The 21,644-nt window shown below is 55.0% G+C and overlaps 1 protein-coding gene across 1 annotated transcript; it reads right to left on the bottom strand.

Annotated features, from left to right (window-relative positions):
• Window positions 1-3,908: 3,908 nt before the first annotated feature.
• NBL1 (NBL1, DAN family BMP antagonist) lies at window positions 3,909-14,216 on the bottom strand. The gene is made up of 4 exons (XM_077151051.1): window positions 14,085-14,216; window positions 6,995-7,183; window positions 6,773-6,884; window positions 3,909-5,467 (listed from the first exon to the last, which is right to left on the bottom strand). The coding sequence occupies exons 2-4, from the start codon at window positions 7,162-7,164 to the stop codon at window positions 5,216-5,218; spliced, it is 534 nt and encodes a 177-aa protein (XP_077007166.1). The 5' UTR covers window positions 7,165-7,183; window positions 14,085-14,216; the 3' UTR covers window positions 3,909-5,215.
• Window positions 14,217-21,644: the final 7,428 nt, after the last annotated feature.

The raw sequence follows: 21,644 nt of genomic DNA on the forward strand, positions 1-21,644 counted from the left end.
CCCACCAATAACGCTGAGAGGTAGATGTTAAACTGAGGCTGAAAGGGGCTAAAACTATCCCTGGTCCCCTATCCCTGCCTAGGACACAGCAGCAAGTGGTCAAGCTGACCTGAAACTCAAGTCCACCAAATGTACAGTGCAGAGAGAGAGCTTTGCAAATGGTCGTTACCTCCAGGTAGAAAGTTCAAGGCCCTGCCACACCTTACCCAGCTCTACACCACAGATTGGCAAGAAGGGGGTCCACCCGGGGGGGGGGGGGGGGAAGGAGGCCTGTTCTCCCAGCACCACACCGCCAGGCCTCGATGGTGGCTGCCATGCCCCAAGGAGCACAGTGCAGTCCACCAAGTACTGGGCTGAAAGTCAGGAAGCCCGGGCTTGGGATCCCAGCTCTGCCACCTCCCAGCCATGTGGGCCTCTGTTTTGTCCCATGCAACAGCGAGCAGAGCAACGCAGCACCCACTGGGGTAATCTGTCATTTTCACGGTGCGCTCCGTGTTTGGGACTCAATGGTCCCATAGGGTGAGTTCAGCCCTGTGGTCACTCCTTCAGCCCAGGGATTCCTGGTGTGAGAAACATCAAGCCTGAGAGGGGATGTGTTGGCTGGGATTAAGAGCCCAGTTGGCCTGAATTCAAACCTCAATTCTGCTTTTTGCTATGCAAGCCTAGCAAAGTCTCTTAAATCCTCTACAGCAGTAGAGATGTGAGTGGAATATTTAAAATATTTAGAGCAGAGGAGGTGCCAGGTAAATTTTAGCTTTATAAAATTTAGTACATAATTGGAAAGAAGATGAGTCCCTCTGCTATAGCTTTTTCAGTAATGTTTTATGTCTTTTATCTTTAAAAAGACCTAAAAAAAAAAAAAAAAGAAAGAAACTTAACATTTAGCAAGTATTGGTAATAGATGCAAAGGTGTTTGTTATATGTGATTTGTACTTTGCTTTAATTTTAAAAATAATATTTTTCAAGATACCTGACACAATAGTGGTGCCACCTTCTGGCCATTGTGATTTCTTGAAATCTCTCCTCTACAGCACTCCAGACTTTTTCAGAAGCTCCGCGGATGCTTCTAAGTTTATCGCTTTACTCATGAAGTAATAAAACTCAAAAATTCCTTAATATCTCAGAATAGGGAGGGACATCTCAGGAGAGAGAGGCTTGATTACTTCTTCCACGGGGAGCTTCCCCTCTGGAGGAGACAGCTGGTGCCACAATGGGCCAGATGAGCCTCCATCCTCTGCCACAGACCTCCAGCCCATTAGTACATAGAAGAAGGGAGATGGAGAAACTGAGTTCTGCAGAGGGCATCAGGTGTGCCCAAGGCGGCTCTCACAGAGAGAATAGACCAAACTGGGTGAACTCTGTGAGAGCAGGGGCTTTGGTCTCTTTTGTCACTGCTGTATTCCTGGTGGCGAGAGCAGTGCCTGGCACCTAGTAGGTCCTCAATAAACATCTGTTCAGTGAATGACTGAGTGGATAAATAAACAACACGAACAACCCTAGCCCAGCTACCAGCAGTTGTGGGCCAGTCTCATCGATAATAATAGTAGCTGGCGTCCCGAGCACTCTATGTGCCTTGACCCATGTCATGCTGGGAGCCTGGGAGTGAGGTTTGTGTGATCAACAGTCCCCATCGCACAGATGGGGAAACTGAGAGTCACAGATCTTCAGCAATTTGCTCAAGATTGTACAAGTAAATCGTGAAGCCAGGCGTTGAACCCAGGCAGACTGGGTTTTCCCAGAGGCTTGTAGCAGGGGAAGAAAACTAGTTGGGCGTTGGCTCGCAGGAAGGCCGGTGCAAATTGCCTGACCATCCGAAGAGGGGCCTACATTGACAGTACTGTGTGTCAGTATTAACCCCTTGGGAAGATTTTAAGGCCATCCACTCTTGTTGGCAGGGGTGGGGGTGGCGCACATGTTTTTCTTGTGGGTTCTTTTGGTGGTTCAGCTTAAGCTTAGCCAAGACAAAAACTGGAAGACACTATCCCCACACCCTACACCCACCCACAAGCTTGCACAGCTACCTAGCTGGGCTTCTCTAGTCTTTGTGGCCTCTTGGCTCTTAAATCTGGCTCCTGCCTTTCCCTGGGGTGTTCATCCAATCAGTAGCACCCCTCCCGCGTGGTCCCACCTCCCCGACCCCACTGCCTCCACCTAACTCCGGCCCACTGCAGTCCTCCCTGCTGGTCTCCAGACTCCCCCTCCTCTTCTCTCCCATCTTAGTCTTAATTAAATATCTCTGCTCGGACACCTCCAAGAATCCTCACTGCAAAAAGAATGATGTCAACTCTGGCTAGCATTCCAGGCCCACCACCAGCGGTGCTAACTCACCTTCCTGCTGTATTCCCAGTATGCCTCTTATTAATCTCCTTTATATATCTATGAACTTATACTCTAAGTAGAAGTCAACTATGGCTAGCATTCCAGGCCCACCACCAACAGTGCCAACTCACCTTCCTTCTATTCCCAGTATGCCTCTTATTAATTTCCTTTGTCTATCTACAAACTTATATCCTAAGTATAAGTTCATAGCATATGCAGAGTGGAGCAGCCCCTCCCAAGACTGATCTTACCACCAAGACAGTGCTCCAGTCTAAACCCAGGAAGCCTCTGAGGCCCAGTGCCAAGGACACGTCCCCAGGATACCCTTCCTTTGCACCTGATCTCCAAGTCCTTGGAAGCCCTGCAGCACTTTCTCTGGCCCCCGAGTTAGCCCTCACCTCCAGCTCAAGAGTGCTTATCATTATGGCCAAGGCTTGACCCTAGCAGGCAGGGGGTCACTTAAACCTGCATGCAGACGGTAAACTTGTCTCCAGCCCAATTCCACATGGTGGGTGGCAGGGCCACTATGGATGGCCATGCAAATTGTGTCCTGCCTGGCTTCTGGAGTTGGGGCATGTACCATCTGCATGGCAGCAGAGCAGCCTGGAAGGGCAGACTTGGATAAGTGGGCGGAGTACACAACCTTTGCCACCAGAGGGCGTAAGACTAGAGTCCTGGTGCTGTGACTTCTTAATGGAACAAATCACTCCCAGGGCAAAAGGCACTGTGTTTTCTCATTTACCAAACAGGGATTTTCCCAAGGATTAGAAATAATGTGTCAACAGCCTGGCACATGGTGGATACTGCAATGCATGCGAGTAAGAATGGGGGTGGGTCATAGCCTTCACCCACAGCTCCAGCCCTGCTGTGTCCAGGTGGGGAATTGGGGGGTCCAGGCTCAATTACATGAGGACAACAGTACCAACACCACAAGGTCACTTGAGGGGAACCAACTCCAGACTTGTCAAGCACCCCGTAAGTGGCAATGACCAAGGCTGTGCAGAAAGTGGGGTGAGTCAGGCTGTGGGTCTGAGTCCCAGGGCTGGAATTTCTTATGTGCAGGACGTTGGGCAAATGACTTAATCCATCTACAGTCCAGATCCCTCATCTGTAAAACAAGGGCAATGTCTACAGCAGTGGGTGGTGGTGAGGATTAAGGGAGCTCATTTATGCTAAATCCTTGGCAGAATGAGGACTTCAGATGTCAATCCATAACCACTGGTTTTGTCCAATTTCCCTTCTCCGGGCCCAGCCAGCCCGGGGTCCGGGCAAGGCCTGGGGCTGCCTCACTGCGAGGGTGAGAAGGGATGGTGGGAGGCAAGTGCAAAGAACCAAGGGTCAAAACCAGAAAGGCCCAGTTCTGGAGGCCCACCGGCCAGAAACAGCCCCCAAGGAAAGAGGCGGGAAGCTGGGGGGACGACGCAACAGGACCTGGGGTGCACACAAGGCAGGAAAGTGAGAGTTCCCCAGAGGCAGAGGGGCTGTGGTGGGGGCTCTGCCTGGGCCTCTGTAGCCTGATACTTCCTCATGCTGCTGGGACCCTCTGAGGACCTGGGGTCATCAGAGTCAGCCAAAGGAGGAAGAGGGCGCAGGCATTGAGTGAATTTATTCATGAGAAGACTCAGGGTCCATCCGGAGGCAATCTACTGGTTACAAGCTCCAGAAGCTCTTGTCATAACAGCTGTGAAGGCTGGGGCACCCCAGGGCAGAGCACTGTTGGGGCTGGCAGCCCCCCTTGGAATGGAGGAGCAGATGCAGGCAGTTTCGGGCACTCCACTCGCTGGCTGCCTGCCTTGCCCACACCTGGGCTCCACACCCCTCTGGAGTTAAAGTGCAGCTGGGAGGGAGTGGGGTGGGTGGGATTAGGGAACCAGAGAGAGACCAACGTGGACATGGACCACCCTCATAGGCCCCTTTGCCCTCTTTGCCCGGGGGTTTCTTCCGTCTCAGCCAGAGTTCATCCCACCCAGGAGGATGGGCATTCCCCCTCCTTGGAACCTCTGGGTAAGCCCCCCGCCCCCGTCAGGTATTTAGAAACAGCTCCCCCAAGAGCAGGGCAGCTCCATGAGCTTTCTGAGGGGCCTAGAAATTGGGGGACAGAAGGAGGAGCTGAACTCTCTAGGAAGGGGAAGAGGGAGGGGAGCTTTTCTTTGGTGATGGTCTGGAGGCCCAACCCTCCCCCTGGCCCAGCAAGGCCCCTCCCTTGTCCCTCTTTCCCCTCCCCCACAGCAGGCAAGCCAAGGAAGCCGGAGAGACCAGAGAGTCTGGCTCCGGCTCTAGTCCCATGAGTCAGCAGGGTCCTGCCCAGGCCTGACTCCCAAACCCCTCCACCGAGGGAGGGCCACTTCAGAGTCAATGGAGAGAAGCGTCCCTCGGGGAGCTCGTGGGGTCTGCCTGCTCCAGCCAATGGCCTTGCAGGCCCGGACCCCACCCCTCCCTCAAGGCTGCTGCTGGCAACTCACCCACCCCCAGCTCAGGGTCCCAGTTCTACGGTCTGTACCTCCTGGGTCACTGCCCAACCAGGGATAGGGTGGCCCTTAGCCTGGCTCCCGCCATCTTGGATGACCTCACCCCACCCCAGCAGCTTAGCCAACTTCCTCTCCCTCCCCTGGGCACATCTCTAGGAGGCAAAATGGAAGACACGCCCCCTTCTCCATAAAAGAACCCTGAAGACCTCTGCTTCCTCCCCGCACCCCTGAATATATTAAACTGTGCAGCTTGACTCCAGCCCCTCCCCTTCCGATCTCCATGGCAGCCTGGCAGCATTGTGAGTCCAAGTCTGAATCCAAGTCCATCCAGTGCCAAAGGGGGGCTCCAGCCTCTCCCCTCACTCTTCCCCAGAGGGCGAGACCCAACATGCCACAGGGGGACAGGCGGGGAGGAAGAGTCAGGGGGCTCAGTCCTCAGCCCCCTCTTCCTCGGTGTGGGGGACCCCTGGGGGATCCTCGGCTTCAGGGATCTGGCGGCCGGGGTGGGGGTGGGGGTGGGTGCCCGGCTGGGACCCCGGCCCATCGTCGCCCTGCACGTAGACGCTCAGCCCCTCGTGGCTGGGCTCCTTGCCACACGCCTGACAGCTGCAGTGCAGGATCTTCTCCACCAGCTTGTCCACCCTGGGCACCTCCTCGTGGCCGGGGCACTCCAAAGTCACCTAGGAAGGACAGCACAGAAGGGTAGGGACCTTTCCGAAGGTGTTGGGGTGGGCAGGGAGGCCCCAAAGGTAAGAGCTTCTCACGGGACCAAAGAATCCCAGAGCCCATCTGCGATGCCCCAGTGGCCCACGGTGGGGGCAGATGGAGGGACTAAGCCCCCGCAGGAGTCACCTGACTCGTCTCTTCATGTCTGGCCCTGCCACCTTCCTATCCATCTCCCCCATGTCAGCCAGCCCTTGGGGCTCCCCACTGCAGGGAGACAAATCCTGACTCCTTACCAAGGCCATCCAAGCCCAACAGACTGCCCCTGGGCAACTTCTCTACCTGCAACCTGCTACCGCCTCTTCCAACTACTCTGTGCTGCCTGATGGCCCAGGAGACCTGCACAGGCTGTTCCCTCTGCCTGGAAGCTTCTCACCCAACCCGTGCCCCTTCCACCTGCCCCAAACCTGTGCCCACGCAACGTCACTCAATCTTTGCTTGAGCTCAGACAGCACTGCCTCAAAGAGACCCATCCCATTCCTGCTCTGGAAAACAAGGACAGGCATGGTCTCTCAAGATGCTACTCATTCTAGGGGACGAGGGGAAAGACACTCATCAAAATCACATGAACGCAAGGGTGCAAGGATGCTCCATGGTAAAATGCTCGCCTTTCATGCGGGAGACCGGGGTTCGATTCCCAGGCCATGCACCCCCAAAAAAGAAAATCACATGAGTGCAGATGTGAAACTGCAGCTGTGACAAATTTTCCAGGCAAGGGTGCACAGTTCTCTGAGACCCCATGGTATGGGGATATGACCAGCCACGAGGTCTGGGAAGGGGCCCTGAGGAAACAACGCTTGAGCTAAGAGCTAAAGAATGAATAGAGACATTAGGTGAGAAGAAGAAGGATGTTCTGAGCAGAGAAGCACCTGTGCAAAGGCCCAGTGGTGGGGGCAAGAGAGTGGGATTAAAAGTAACTATTGAAAGAAGACAGGTGAGCTGGTCTCAAGAGCCAAGGGAGAGAGGATGGTGGGAAGCAAGGTGAAGCTGGAAAGATGGTGAGCCAGGCCACACCAGGCCTCATGGGATAAGGCAAAGATTTTGAATGACATCAGAACAGAGCTTTGGAAAGGTCCCTTGTCCCGTACATGTTGGTGTGGTCACGTGGCAAGGACCACACCTGGTATCCCCAGCACAAGTCCAGGACTCTGCACCCAGTAAGGCCTTGCTAAGTACTTGCAGCCACCTGCAATGATGCAGGAGCCCAGGGAGGAGGCCGAAGCAGGGGCAGGCTCTGCGCGAGCGGGGCAGGTGGTACTCACAATCTCCCACATGGACTGCGCCGGCATGCAGGAGTCACAGTGCACCAGGGACTCTGTGGACTGCGGGAAGGTGTTGGGGACGCTGTAGCTGAAGCACTGTCCTAGGCATGCCCTGTGGGAGGAGAGGTCACTGTGGGGCAGGCAGGGATGGGCAGCCCCAGTCCTCTTCCTCCCTCCTGGACCCTGTTCTCATACCCCGCCCCCCCAGCCCCCAGCCCCCACCTGTTCTGGATGGACTTGGCCTCACAGCCGCTGTGGCCCACAATCTGGGTGATGTTCTTGGCCTCGCACCAGGCACTCTTGTCCGGGAACAGGGCCAGCTTGTTGATGGGCGGCGGGGCAGCCAGCAGCATGGCGGGGAGGACAGCTCCCAGCAGGACCCGAAGCATCATGCCCGTGGCCTCCGGAGCCCTAGAACCGAGCACAGCAGCAGGTGAGGCTGGGCAGAGCCGCGCAGGGGCCCTAAGAGCCCAGGGTGTCTCTCCTGGCTGCTGGGTTCAAATCTCAGCTCTACCACTCACCAGCCAAAGATAACCTTGGATGTTATTTCTCCTCTCCAGGCCTCAAAAATGGGGCTGTGAGATGTACCTACAACCGATGGGCATCACGAAGGTTAAATGAGGTATTCTACGAAACACACTCAGCAGAGGACCTAGCGGTTAACAGACACTCCAGATGTGTCAGTTATTTGTATAACTTACCCACGTAACTTTAAGCACATTACTTTCTATCTCTGTTCCTCAGTTTCTTCATCTAAAATAGGGTGATGCTAATACTGTGTATGGCAGAAGGACTGCTGCATTTATTAAATGAGACCCTAAGTTTTCAAGCACTGGAAAGTGTAAAACAACTACCCGCTCCATTCTCCCTCCAGGAAAATGCAAAACAAATTGTCCATGCAATGCAGGAGGACATCAAAGCCTGGACTGTCTACAGATTTCCCTGCTTTAGGGAAGGAGCCAGACACTAAGACAATACCAGAGCTGGCCAGAAGATGGCGCTGCAGGGCAGCATCTCTAACACGGGGCATTCCATGTTCCCAGACTTCATCTACTATAGGCTTCTCCCACCCCAATGCCTCGAAAAGCTTAGGAGGGGGGGGTTCCGAGAATTTGGAAATGAGGGCAATGCCTGCAAAGGGGTCTCCTCTCTCTGAGGATAGGACACTGGGGGAAGGGCACTAGACTGGAAATCGGGAGTCTACACATGCTGCATGAGCGTGGATACTCAGGCCTGTTTCCCCGCCTATAAACTGAAGTGGACTGAACTAGATCAGGGGTTTCCAAACCTGGCAGGTCAGCAGAGTTCCCAGCAGACTTGCAGGACGAAGGTCCTAGGGTAGATTGGGGTTCTGCATCTTTAAAAAGCTTCCCAGGTGGCCCTGATGGGCAGCCAGGCTTGGAAACCACCGGATGAGAAGATCCCCAGGGACCATTCCAACCCCCTCTGGGATTCTGAGTCTTCGGACAGGCCCTGGAGGGGGCTGTGAGGCTGAATCAGGAGGAGGAGGGTGGGGGTCAGGTGTGGTCCCCTGGTCCCACAGAAGACCAGCATAGAGTGGGGGTGGGTCAGGACTGGACATCCCATGCAGAGCATTCCCACCCTTAGCCCGCTGTCTGCAGAGAGTGGGCTGGGGGCTGGCAGCTGGAGCTGCAGGCACCTTGTAAATTGTCCAGCGGGGAGGGCTTGCCTGCCCCTTCAGAGAAAACCTGGGTGAGGCTGACTCAGCTCGGTCTCACCCTGTAGGGCTGTGACACCTTCACATCACTCTCTTCCGTCCATCCGGCAAGTTCCCCTCGGCTCCTGCCCTCCCCCTGCAGGAGGGTTTGGGAAGCACAGCCACTGGATCCCAATGTCTAGAGGACCCCTGCTCCCAGCCCAGCAGGGAGGAGTGGGGGCGTGAAGCAGTGGGAGGTGAGGTCACCCCATCACAAGTGGGTGGCTCCGTCCACGCTGGCACCCACACACTTCCCGTCTGCCTCACAAAATCCACCGCAAGGCCCATGTTTTCAGTGGAGCCACCTTCTAGCAGAATAGAATGGCTTTGTTCCTCACTGACAACCTAGCTACTTTTCAACAAGTTTAGCACCCGGGAGCCTTTCTTACTCCCAAGAGTTTCTCTTCCCTCTCTGGGGAATTAGCCCGAATCGGGGTCTGACCACAAGCACAGCAGGAGAGGCCCTGGAGGCCAATTTCAGGCTGGAGCTCACAGAGCCCTCCCGAGAGACCTCAGAGAGGCCAGAGGACTGTTCTCTCACTCCTGACCCCACCTGCCTTCCTGGGGATGAGCAGGTCGGGTGGGGCCAGAAGCTGACTGGGGCCGGGAGTGGCGCTCAGGTGTGCTTAGGACTTGGAACTGCGATTGGGGCTACAATGAGAACAGACTGGAGATAAGGGTCAGAGCTGACTTGGGGTCAGAATTAGAGTTAGAGAAGTTAGAATTGAGGCTATGGGTTAGGACTAGGTTGAAACAGAGCAGAGATTAGGATTGATGGTTAAAAAGAGTTATCAGGAGATAAATTTATCAGGGAGTTATTTAGGGGAGTCGCTGGCCCAGGGAACAATGACTGGTTATTAGGGTCAGGTTGTGGCCAGAGTTGGGGAGAAAAATAGACAAACTGAGGCAGAAGGCCAGCTCCCAGCAACCACATACCTGTCAGTTCAATGTAAGGATCAACCGTGCCCAAAGGGGGGCGCTGTAATACAACCTGCCAGGCCCGGCTTTCCCCCAAGCCCAGGGCGCTGGGGCCACCAGACTCCCCAGCCCAGAGCTCTGAGCCCAGCAGGCTGCCAGGGATCCTGCCAGAAGCGGCCCCGGCTGACTCCTAGGCTGGAACTCCAGCCCTCCCACCCAGGAGTCCTGTGACTTCCCGAAAGTAGGCTCGCCTGCCTCTTGGAACCTATCTTCCTGAACCCAAAATGGGCTGCACGGCACCTTCCTTAAGGGGACAACTGAGAGGAAGGGATCAAATGAACACCCAGTAGGCACCGAACCAAGACCAGCTCTCTTCCTCCTGGGGGCCTTAGGGAACCCCCAGGCCAGGGGAGCTGGGAGCTCATGGGGAAGACTTGGCAGTGCCTGAGCTGAGCACTGGGGCGGGAGCCAGGAAGGATGCAGGCTCAGCCTCTCCCACGGGCGTTTGTGATCAGGTCACACCTACCCTCCTCCCCGCCCTTTCACGGTCAGACCTCACCCCACAGAACCCACAATGCCCCCCTCTCAGACTGGGGTGGGCTCCTTGCCAGCAGGTTTACTTTTTGATGGTTTATGCTTTTTTCTCTTTAAGCAGCAACTCAGTTGTTTTTCTAAAGCAGCGGTAGTACCTTCCTTCCTGAGGATCCAGAACCAACAGATTCTCATCCCTTCCTCCCGCCCTACAGATCACACAGCAAGTCCTGGGCCTCCCAGAAAGCCAGAGCAGGAAAGAGAATGGAAGATCCCCTGGGTCAACCCCCTCACTTTGCAGAGAGGTTGTCCCAAGGCCCCGCAGCAAGACAAGCAAAGCAGTGCCCGTCCCCAGGGTCATGCTGTTCCCTGCAGTGGGACATGTAGACTGAGCTTCTAGGGGGTGGTTAGGGAGGAGAGGACGAGGGTGAGGATGATGGAGTTGGGGTGCCGGGCCCATATGTCGCTCCGGAACTCAGAGCCTACAGGGAGAGCAGCAGGCCAAGGGCAAGTGAGGGGGTGGTCAGAGGAAGCAGTTGTTTTGAGTAGCCGCAGTCAGAGATAGCGGGGCGGGGGGGTAACAAAAAGTCTTAATTCTGGATTTAACACAAGGATTCAAATTCATTAGCACGGTGGGAAGAGGAAGCTCCTGGCTGAGGGAACTGCATGAGAAGGAAAGGAAGAGGAAATTATGGATATCAGCCCCCCACACACACATCTCCCCCTGCCTGGCAATAACATCACTGAGTTGGTGGATAGGCACTGGGTTCTTCCTATTCTGTCCTTACAACAATACCATGAGATAGCCACTATTATTTGTCCCCACTTTACAGATGGAGACGTTGAGGCGCAGAGAGGTTAAGAGATTTGCCCAAGGTAACACAGTAAACAGAGCTGAGATTTGAACCTGGACAGTAGCAAGTTAACCACCAGGTTACCACTGCAAGAGACAAGGAACCCAAAGGAGGAAGAAGCAAGAAAGGAAGGAACAGATGGCCTCGAGTGAAACCAGAAAAAGGTTCCAGGCCCCAGAGACTGGAGCCGGGAAGAGGCCTGGGGCTCCCGGCCGGCATCTACAGTTCCTATCGCACTCTAGGTTCAGACATGGCCTGGGCTGGAAGCTTGGGAGGCCAACGAACCGGAGTCCAAACCCCACTCTCCGCAGGGTCGCTTTGAGGCAGAAACGAGGGCGTCTGCCCGGAGCAGGGGGCTCCGACGGCCCCACCACTGGCGCCCAGACCCGCACCCTCGGGCCGGCCCCTCAGCACCCGCGGCCTGGTGCACCCGCCCGGCGCCCACGCGGAGGGCAGTGTCCCGGCGGCGACCCCCGCTGAGCAGTTTCAGCGCTGCGGGAACTGAGGCCCAGGCCCAGCCCACGGTGGGAAGAGGGCAGGGAAGGGATGCGGGCAGCCTGCGGGGCCTCCCCCTCAAGGACCCTCAGGAAGGGCAGGGAGGTGGGCAGGCGAGAAAGCGGGCATCGGGGGCAGGCGAGAAAGCGGGCGTCGGGGCCAGGGCTCTCGGCACCCCCCCCCGCCCCCGCCCCTGCGGAACCCAGCGGCCCCCACAGCCTGCCCAGAGAAGCAGGCCACCCCCCACCCCAGATGCTCTGAGCATGGGCCGGCCCGGACAGCTGCGGGGGCTCCCCCAGGCGTCTCAGGCCCAGTCAGGTCAGGAGCCATTTCTCACCCCTCCGTCCCCGGGCCGGGTCCCCCCGGAACGGCACAGCTGACGGGGCCACCCAGCCCCGCTACCTGGGTGCTGGTGCCAAACCCGTCCTAAATTCACGGGAGGGGGCCTAGAGTTCAGGCACCGAGGCCTCCCCGCCCCTGACCACTGTGACGCGCTTTGTAGAGCCGAGTTGATTTTGTGTAGCAAGTGAACAATCACTCCCATTTCCTCTTTGGGGTGAATCTGAATATTCTGGGTCGCTGAAGGCCAAGTACATCAGGATTTCCAAGGTAAAATGCTTGCACTCACCCCCAGTCACACACACCTACAGGCATATCCAACCCCACTGCACCCCGATAAACACATAATATAACCTGCACACACATATACAAACACATGTATAAATAAACTTATCTATATAAACACACACAAAAATGCATACACACCCAAAACACACATGTACACACACGCACACACACTGCAGCCCATGCCTTTGCAGTGATGGTTCCCAGCAAACAGCTGGCAAATTCTTGGTATGAGATGGGTCCGTGAGATGAAACCTTCTCACAAATGGCCTTGACTGACTCCCAGGGGTGCTTCTAGCTGTGGGCTCAGTATTGGGGTCACACCGCAATATAAGCACAACAAGCATGGGTTTTGTGGGTCTCTGTTTTTCAAAGGTATCAGACTAGATGCTCATTCCTACCCCCTCTCTCGTGCCCCCATCCACCCCCACCCCCACCCACTGACAGAGCTGGGTTCAAATCCTAACAACTGCCTTAACCTTCTGTGCCTCAGTGTCCTCATCTGTCAGGTGGGGAGAGTGATAATACCTACCTCCTAGGAAGGTGAGAGGTAAACTGTAGAGTTCCTGGAAACCAAAGGACAGGGCACCAGTCACCCTCAGCAAAAGCTTGGAAGCACCCTGGACCTCTGACCAGGTCTGGCCTCTGTCCCCTCCCTTCTGCCTCCCATCCTGTCTTCCTCGCTACCCTTTCCTCCCTTCACACCAGGTCCTGGGTGGATCCTGAGAATATCTAAATCCGGGGTTGCACCTGCATGCAAATGAATGAAATGCAAATACAACTGCATTTAGGAAAAACTTCAAGGTGAGACTCAAGCAAATGAGGCAATGGATGAGACGGAGGGCTTTATAAGCTGTCCTGCTGCCCATCATACTCATTTGCCAAGGTAGGAGCCAAGAGGAAGATCCCACTCAGACCCTAAGCCTTGAGCCACCCACGGGACAGGTCCTGGAGAAAGCGGTCTCCCTGGAAGCCAACTGTAAGAAAACAGACTGCAGCACTGGGCACAGAGGGTGCGGTGTTGATGGCCACAGCCCTAGGCTCCGGGATCAGTGAGGGTGGGGCAATGGCTGCAGGTCTTGGAATGAGTACAGGGACTTCCTTGAATGGTGCAACGAGTCAGGGTCAGGCCTCTTTGGGATGCCATTCACACAGGCCAGGCCTCAGCCCATCCACTCAGTGGGGTGTGCTGGACCCACACTGGGCACCCAGGACAAGCTCTGGCCAAAGCCCACCCACCGGCTCACTGCGTGCCTATCTAATGGCCTCAGGCCAAGCCACTGACCATTTGCTTCACCTTCCTAAGCCTCACATGTGCCCCCTGTAAAGTGAGACGCGCAGCTTGGGAATGTCCATTAGCAGATTTCCTTGGGGAGGAGTCTGGCTAAGGCCACTGGGATTCCACGACCCCAGTCTCACCGCAGGGCGGCTTCCTTCCTTCCTTCTGCGCTGGGGAGGCTCTGGGCCAGACAGAGCAGGAACCAACCGTCCAGGGCGCGGACGCACAGGGCCAAGCCCATGCCACTCAGGCCTGCCCGCCTCTGCCAGGCAGCTCCACCTTCCAGCCCCGGCAACCTCTGTGCCACCTCCCTCCTCCAGCAACCCCCTCCACCTCCAACCCAACCCAGGCCATGGCCCTCCTACCCACAGACCCTCCTGCCTGCAGACCAAAAGCAGTCCAAAACAAATCCCGGCTAATGTGCTGCAGGGCTGGCCGGCACATCTGCTTAGCAGAAGTCCCCCGCAGACCTCACCCCATCTCTGCCTGCTCTCGCCGCCCCCGACCCTGGGGGTTGGGGATTGGAGAAAGGAGCCAAACTCCGTCTGAAGGTTCACTTTAAAATAATTAGGCCATAACGCTGGCTAATACTGAGCACCCCTTCCCCTCAGCACCCCTCCCAACACACAGGCCTAGGACAGAGGTCCAGCTAGCAGGGGCAGATGGGAGGGGTGGGGTCACCAAGGAAACCCTCAAGCCTCCGCCTTTTCTTTGGCCCCAGCTAGAGGCAAACCGCACCCTAACAGCTCCAAGCCGCCCCACACATCTGGGGGAGTCCCAGGTGGCTGGCGGTCCAGGCTGGAAACAGTAACAAAAGATAAGGGGCTCCTTGTTGACAAATTGTCCCCCCAACCCCCCACCCTCAGCGCCCAGTCTTTGGCCTCTGGCCCTGACCTCTGTTTTCCTGGGGTTCCCGGAGGTACAGACGTGGCCTCCAGCTGGGCCAGGGCCTCGAGGGCCTGCACTGTGCCCTTCTCCCCTGACGCCCGCCAAGGCAAGCAGCTGCCCCTTCGGAGCGGCTTGTAAAAGCTCGGAATCGCCCCGCCCAGGGAGGGGGGCGGGCAGGTGGCCGGAGGCAGGGCCGGGTGCTCCAGACCGCCTCGCGGGGGTGGAATTCTTAAGAAAACCGATTCCCGGGAAAGACGGGCTCTCCTTACCCGAGACCCAACTCCGGGGGGATGACCCAGGCCCAGGCCCGGGGACACGAAGAGGGGTGGGGGAGGCTGGTTTTGCTGCGGGTAAAAGACCCGATCTAGGAAACTATTCATGCCTCGAACACGGGGGGACTGTATGTGAGCGTGGGGGTTCGCGGAGACTCGCAGACACAGGGCGCGTCCCACAGAGGGACAGAGCGGATGGGGGGCAGCGGAGAGCAAACATAAAAGAAACAGAACACGGAGGCAGAAGGCAGAAACAGAAAGAAAGGGACGGGGAACAGATGGAGAGACAGGGACAGACCCGGAGACAGAAACGGAGCGAAGAGACAACAGGGAGCAGAAACGTCCGCGAGCCGCGGGGCTCGGAGCGCAGCGCGGCGAGGCGGGGGCAGAGGCCGAGGGACGCGGAGCCCCGTGGCCAAGCCTCTCCCGGGAGCGCTCGCCAGCCCGCCCCCGACCCGCCCGGCGTCCGCTCGGGCCGCGCATCTCCCTCCCGCTCTCTCTCTGGGTCACGGAAACTCCTACCAAGAAACGGAAACCCGAGGCAAGGCTGGGGACGAACTGGGAGCGCAGCGGTGGCCCCCGGCCACCCCGTGCCGCGCCCACGTCCTCCGCAGCCGGCGCCCGGGCACCCGCCGGGCCCCTGGGGCTCCGGGGATCGGCGGCGACGTCTCGGTTCCGCGCCCGCGGCCGCCGACGGCCAGGGGGGCGAGGCCCGGGGCCGGCGGCGCGGCGCTGCCCCCGCGGCCGAAGTCTCTGGAAGCCGGGCGCCCGCGTGCCGGCCCGGGCGGGACTTACCGCGCGCGGCGGCGGCGGGGAGGGCGGCGCGCCTGCCGGGCCCTGCGGAGCTATCTGCGGGCGGCGGGCGGCGCGGGGAGGCGGCGGGCAGGGCTGGCGGGGCCCCGCGAAGCGAGGCTCGGCTGCGCTGCGCGCCGTCTGCGGCCCCGGGCGGGCGCGCGGTGCGGGGGAGCGGCGAGCCGGGCGGCTCCGACGTCAGGGGTGTCTCCGCTCCAAATAGGGAGCGAGGGCGGGGGCAGCGGAGGGGAGGGACGCGAAAAAGAAAGAGCAGGCGGGCGCGCAGGAGGGGGCGCCTCGGCCACCGGGGCCCCGGACCAGCGCGCCCTCCCGCGGGAAGCGTCCGCCCGGAGCCCGGAGTCCGGGCGCTTGGGCCCCTCTCCCCGCCAGCGGGCGAGCCCCGGGCCGGGCTTCCCAGGGGTCCGACGGCGCTGCGGAGCTGCCGGGGCGTCCTGGCCGGCGCCCCAAGGGCAGGGCAGCGAGCGGGGCGTCCCGGCTCGTCCCGAAGCGCCCTCCGTCCGGGTTTCCCAGGGCTTTGACTTCTCCCCGCCCGACTTTTCCCGAGAAGAGGCCGTTAGGCTGTGTCAGGCCTCGGGGTGGCAAAAAAATGGACGTGCTCCTTTTGGGGGAAACCAGACCTTGCAGTCTTCCTCCGAGAGTGTGGCGCCCCAGTCCTCGGAGTCCCGGCATCCGGAGGCCGCCCTCATTCCTCAGTCCTTGCCGTCGAGGAGTGGGATCCTGGCGCGCCCATCCTATCCACTCCCGGGTATGTGACCCCGTCCAGAAAGAGTACCCGCGCTCTTTGTATTCTAGTGTCACTTGACCTCCACTCAAGTCTCCCCTTGGCTCCAAGCACTTGATTTAAGCATCCAGAGAATGGCGGTCTAGCACCCGACCCGGCGTCCAGCATCACCTGGGGATGCCCAACTAATCTGTCAGCTCTTGGCTGGATGGTGGCAGTGTGCTCTGTTCTGTGTGTCCAGTGGAATGAGGATAAGACTGGGCAGTGGTGGCCCAGGGACACCACGTGGGACATGATTGTGGGACTTTGGGGATTTGTTTTTCATCCCAATTATCTGTGTCCTCATCTTTTACCCCCACCCTTTGCTGGAAGGTCCGAGCACAGCCCAGCTCGTTTGGATGTTATTTGGTTGCTGAAATGCTCTGAGTAGCCTGGGGCCTGCTGATAACTCCAAAGTGTACTGCTTGGGGCCCTCTCCAAACCCAGCATCCATATCCATGTCTGGGGTTCCCTTTCCCTCCTTTTATCTCCTGGCAAACATCTTCTGAAGACCTCCGGTGGCAAACCTCTTCCTCCTCCAGGGGTGCTCCTGGAGCACTCTGCGCAGGCTTCTGTTGATGCTCATTTCCCTCTGGGCTCCGGTGTGCTTGAGGCCAGGATCATGTGTTCATTTCAGGGTCTCCAGCGCTTAAGTGGCACCAGACAAGGTGTACACTGTATCTGGTTGTACAAAATAATTATTATCCCCCACAGATGTAACACAGATAAGTCTTTCCATAATGATGAGTATAATAAGGACAATCAAAATAGCATACACATATTGAGCACCTAGTGTGTGCTGGGTCCGTTCTAAGCACTCTCCAATCTCCCAAGAATTCTATGAGGGAGATAGGGTTGGTCTGCCCATGATAATTGTTAGCGAAAAGCCAAGCCCTAAAGAGAGGTCACGTAACCCTCCTGAAGGTGAACTGTAAGCAGTGATGTCAGCCAGTGTCGGGGAAATGAATAGTTGCCTATGCCCCTGAACCATGGACCCTGCAGCAGAGCTCATAATAGGACTCAGAAAAGACTGACCTGCCACCACATTTCTCAGGGTGAACTCCAGGCAGGGTGTCTACCTTTTCTAAGAACCCACTCTCACATTGCAGGAAGCAAATTGTGAAGCCTAATGAGCTGCTGGCCAGATGGCACCCAGATCCAGGAGGCGAAGCCGGGAGTGCCCATCCCCACCAGTGCCTATCTCCAGGCAGCTGTCACCCTCTGCAGAACAATCCCAACTGCCGAAGCAGAACTCGGGGGCTGGGGGCAGGGGTTGAGTCACAGCTGTCTGATGAAGACCTCAGGAGGGCTACAACGTAGGGGCGAGGTCTGGAAAGCAACTTGTTAAGAATATTAACAGCCACAATTATGTGCTAGGCATTCTGCTCAGCACTATGTCTGATGCCTGCTTTATCATCTGTTCCTTACCAGAACCCCGTCGTTATCCCCATCTCACTAAGTGAGAAAAACCAAGAGTTCAGAACGCTTGGTGATATGACCAAGACCCCACTGCTGGCGACAGCCAAAATCAGTACTTGAACGTAGACCCATCAACTCCAAAGGCTGCTCCTTTGCTGCCCAAGACCTCCTGGCTGCCTCAGAGCCCCTCCCCGCCAGGCCGCAGTGAGGATGCAGCACCCACAGGACCCAGGGTGATGTGGCCCCCAGCGGAAAAGGCAGAGCCTGTCACATCAGAGTCTCCCAGCTCCTGGAGGTGCACCTGGTTGGCAGCAGGGCTCCAGCTGCCCCTACAGGTCTGACTGGCACAGGGCATGGGCCTGAGGCCTGAGGCCAGATCCCCCTGGCCCTGGGCCAGCCTCTTGGGGCCGAAGTAATGTGGGGCCCAGAGCTGGGGCCGAGGGCTGGAAACCCCTCTCCCCAGCTCATTAGCAAACATCTGGGCTCAGGAAAATGACCGACCTGGAATGTGAGTCGGCAAGGGGAGCTGCTCCCTCCCCGAATCCCGAATCCCGGGAATGTGAGATCCCGCAGGGCACTGGCTTGAGCCAGCTGTTTCCTCTAATCCCGTCAGCCCGGCCTCGACAGGGGTCCAAACCTTTGTGCTCTCGCCTGAGACAGAGTGAAAACAAGCAAAAGGGCTTCCTTCTCTGTCTGGGTGACTGAATCAGAGGGTTGATGCCAGGGCCAGGCGGGGGAGAGCCAAGACCCCTTCCTCTTCTGAGAGAGAAAGACCAAGAGAATCACGGGTTTGGAGCCAGGAGGAGCGGTTAGGTTTCATGATGGAAGGTTCTGTAATCCCCCTGCTTGGGTTTGAATACTTGCTCCATCACCTTCTGACTCTGGGACTCTGAGTCGTTTAACTTCTGAGCTTCAGTTTCCGTCTCTGGAAGGTACAGTTAACAATGGTATGTCCTCCACAGAATTGTGGTCAGGACCCATTCATTTTTATTTAACAATATTTATCAAGGGCCTATTATGTGCCAGGCAGGCAAAGAGGTGTTGGGAAGACAAAGAGGTCCCAGCCCCCTTGAAGCTTATGTTCTCTCCGGGGAGATGGGTCATGTAAGAGTAAATCAGATGAATGGACTTTTCATCATCAGAGTGTTATGAAGGAACTAACCCAGAGTGGTGATGTGATGGGAAGAGGCTAGTTTGTTGGGAAGCCTCAAAAAACATCCCAAAAGAGGCAATGTTTAAGGTGAGATTATGATGAGAAGGAGCCAGGATTCAAGGAGATAAATGGATGCAAAGTGCTTGGCACAGTTCCTGGAAAATAGTATGTGCTCCCTAAAATGAAAGTTATTTTAGGGAGGCTCGTATATATCAGACGGAAAGGTCTGGATCAAATGTACTGGATCCAACCCAGGCTTTAATGCAAAGCCTCCTCACCTTACTCAAGTAATGCGCTTCCTGAACTTTGGTTTTCTTATCTGTAAAATACGAATTTATAGTAATAAGCACCTATCTCCAGGACGTTGTGAGGATTCAGCTGAGAGGCGCATGTACATGGAGCACAGAGGCTGGCACATACTCGACACTCAGGATGTCGTAGCTACTGGGTTCTTGCTTCCCACAGAGGACAAGGGTTTGCCCAGGTGTGCCCAGTCAGTCAGTAGCAGAACCCGGGCCAGAACCAGATATTCTGACTTTGAGCCCGTCCCCCTGGGCTGTGTCCTCTTGCCTCTTCCTCTTTTCACTGGTGGGCTCAGGAAGCCTCTGGGCTCCATCCTGACTTCTGGCCAGAGAAAGCTGAAGGTGGTGACAGATGTACTATAGGGTCTGTCCCCCAGAGGGCTGGAGAGGGTGCAGGGTCCTTGGCCAGGGCTGGGGAGCAGGCCTGCGGCCCCAAGAAGAGAAGAGGGCTCCTTGGCCCCATGGAAAAGTTTAAAATGCCCTTGGAGGGTAGGGTGGAAGGCCAAAAATCAAGTATAAGGAACAGATGCCAAGAAGGGGGGAAAGGAAGCAAGAAGAGGGTCAGAGACAAGAACAAAATTCCAGTAACTTTGGAGTAGAAATTTAATCCCAAGTTTATCTGACTCAAACAACCGTCCTTTCTCCCCTCCAGAGAGGAATTATAGCAGGATGGTTACAGTTGTCTCCTAATATGTAAAAATGAACATACTGCTGTAAGCCTCCTAAAATCCATATTTTAGGGTAGCACCTGACACTGGGAAGGCTTAATAAATGTTAGCTAGTATACTATAGTTTTTTTTTTTGTTTCTTTGTTTGTTTGTGTCTTTTGTTTTTTTTCTTTTTCCTTTTTTATATATATTTATTTTTATTTTTTATTATTATTATTTTTATTTTTCTCTCTATATTAACATTCTATATCTTTTTCTGTTGTTTTGCTAGTTCTTTTCCTAAATTGATGCAAATGTACTAAAAAATGATGATCATGCATCTATGTGATGATGTTAAGAATTACTGATTGCATATATAGAATGGAATGATTTCTAAATGTTGTGTTAATTTCTTTTTATTCTTTAATTAATAAAAAAATAATTTTTTATCAAACAAAACCTGGAAAGAATAATTTCCAACAGATGTGCACTACAAGTAATATTAGAGAAAGTTCCTCAGCGGAAGGAGCAAGCTAGATGGAAATTTGGATCTGCACAGAGAAATGAAGAGCACCAGAAATGGTAAATAGGTGCACATATATAAAAGAGATTTTCTTCAGTTTTTAATCTCTTTAAAAATTAATTGTCTATTAGTCAAAAATTAAACTACAGGTTCCCAGGGGTAGGGATGAGTGTAGGGAACAGGGAGTTAAGTTTAATGGGTGCAGAGTTTCTGTTTGGGGTGATGGGAAAGTTTTGGTAATGGAAAGTGGTGATGGTAGCACAATATTATTAATATAACTAACACCACTGAATTGTCTAATGAAAGTGGCTAAAATGATTAATATTAGGTTGTATATATGTTGACAAATAGAACTGTACAACACAAAGGGAGCCCTAATGTAAACTATTGACTATAGTTAATACCATTATAATAGTGTTTCATTAATTGAAACAAATATAATAATGCAAAATGTAAATTAATAGGGAAAACTGTCTGTGTTGGAAGAATATATGGGAACGCTGTACTTTCTGCATGATTTTCCATAAACCTACAACTGCTCTAATAAAAATTAAAAAAAAAAAAGTTAGCTAGTATTATTGCTATTATTTTATTTTGTTACTCTGGCTAAGTTAAGAGAAATGTGGCCTAAGTGCCAGGTAGGGGGTGCCAGGGACTTAAAGAAAATAAGCCTACCCCTCAACCACTCATTCTGCTCCCCCTTTTTTGCTTGCTGTCCCTCCCCTATGGAACTGAACTGTTCCTGCTTTCTTCAGCTGGGGCTGGCTGAAACACACGCACGTGCACACACACTCACACATGCACACACTCCCATGATAGCCTCTGGTGTCTAAGTGACAGCACCAAAGCTGGGCTCCCAGGAAAGGGCCTCTTGCCTAGGGTTGCTACAGGAGGCCACTTGTCACTGTGGCTGCCATCATGGCAAGCAGCCTTCAGTTCTCTTCTCACTCATTCAGGCTAGAAACTAGGCAAATCAATTCTTTTACAATGTCACCTCTCTCTTTTTCTTCATTGTTTCTTCCACTTCTCAGCTCCAGTGGCCTACACATACCCTTCTGTGCGCAAATATCCCACAGGACAGCATTTGTTCCTTAAACATTTTGTGCTCCAGAAAAATTCTTTGAAAAATCCTCTTTTTAAGAACATGGGAATTGGAAAAGATACGAAAGAATATCATCTGGGGGTCTGCCCAGCCCCTCTAAGGGAGAACTGACCTCTGACCGCGTGCACCAGTACAAGCCCAGTACTGCAGCCATAATGGTCCACCGGAACCTGCCCTCCTGGCCACGGCAGACTGGACCAGAGTGGACACCTGTTCCAGGTTGAGCCAATCAGGTCCTCTCTCCAGAGAATTTGAACAGAGAGGCACAGACTAGGCAGGAAACTGACTCACATTAAGGGCAGAATTGTAGACAACTCCAGCCATTGTAGAAGCAGAAGAGAGCTTGGTGCTTGCCTTGAGTCCTTGATGTTCACCGTTGCCTTGGATTCACCTTTGCCTCCAGTGTCTTACAATAGGTTTCCCTGTGTGTTACCTTAAGGTGATTTGAAGGAGTTTGTTACTTGCCTCCTAGAGTCTTGACTAAAACACTCAATATATTTTTTTTGGACACCTACCAAGTGCCCAGCATGGTGCAAGGCATGTACTGGAGATAGAATAAGGCATAAAGCCCTCCC

This window comes from Tamandua tetradactyla, chromosome 2, assembly GCF_023851605.1.
Source record: "Tamandua tetradactyla isolate mTamTet1 chromosome 2, mTamTet1.pri, whole genome shotgun sequence".
Classification (NCBI taxonomy): domain Eukaryota; kingdom Metazoa; phylum Chordata; class Mammalia; order Pilosa; family Myrmecophagidae; genus Tamandua; species Tamandua tetradactyla.

Coding starts and splice junctions, on each gene's coding strand:
- NBL1 (XM_077151051.1), bottom strand. CDS start 7,164: ATGATGCTTCGGGTCCTGCTGGGAGCTGTCCTCCCCGCCATGCTGCTG. Junction 6,885..6,994: donor GCCAAGTCCATCCAGAACAG/GTGGGGGCTGGG, acceptor CTCCTCCCACAG/GGCATGCCTAGGACAGTGCT. Junction 5,468..6,772: donor CGCAGTCCATGTGGGAGATT/GTGAGTACCACC, acceptor TGTCCTTCCTAG/GTGACTTTGGAGTGCCCCGG.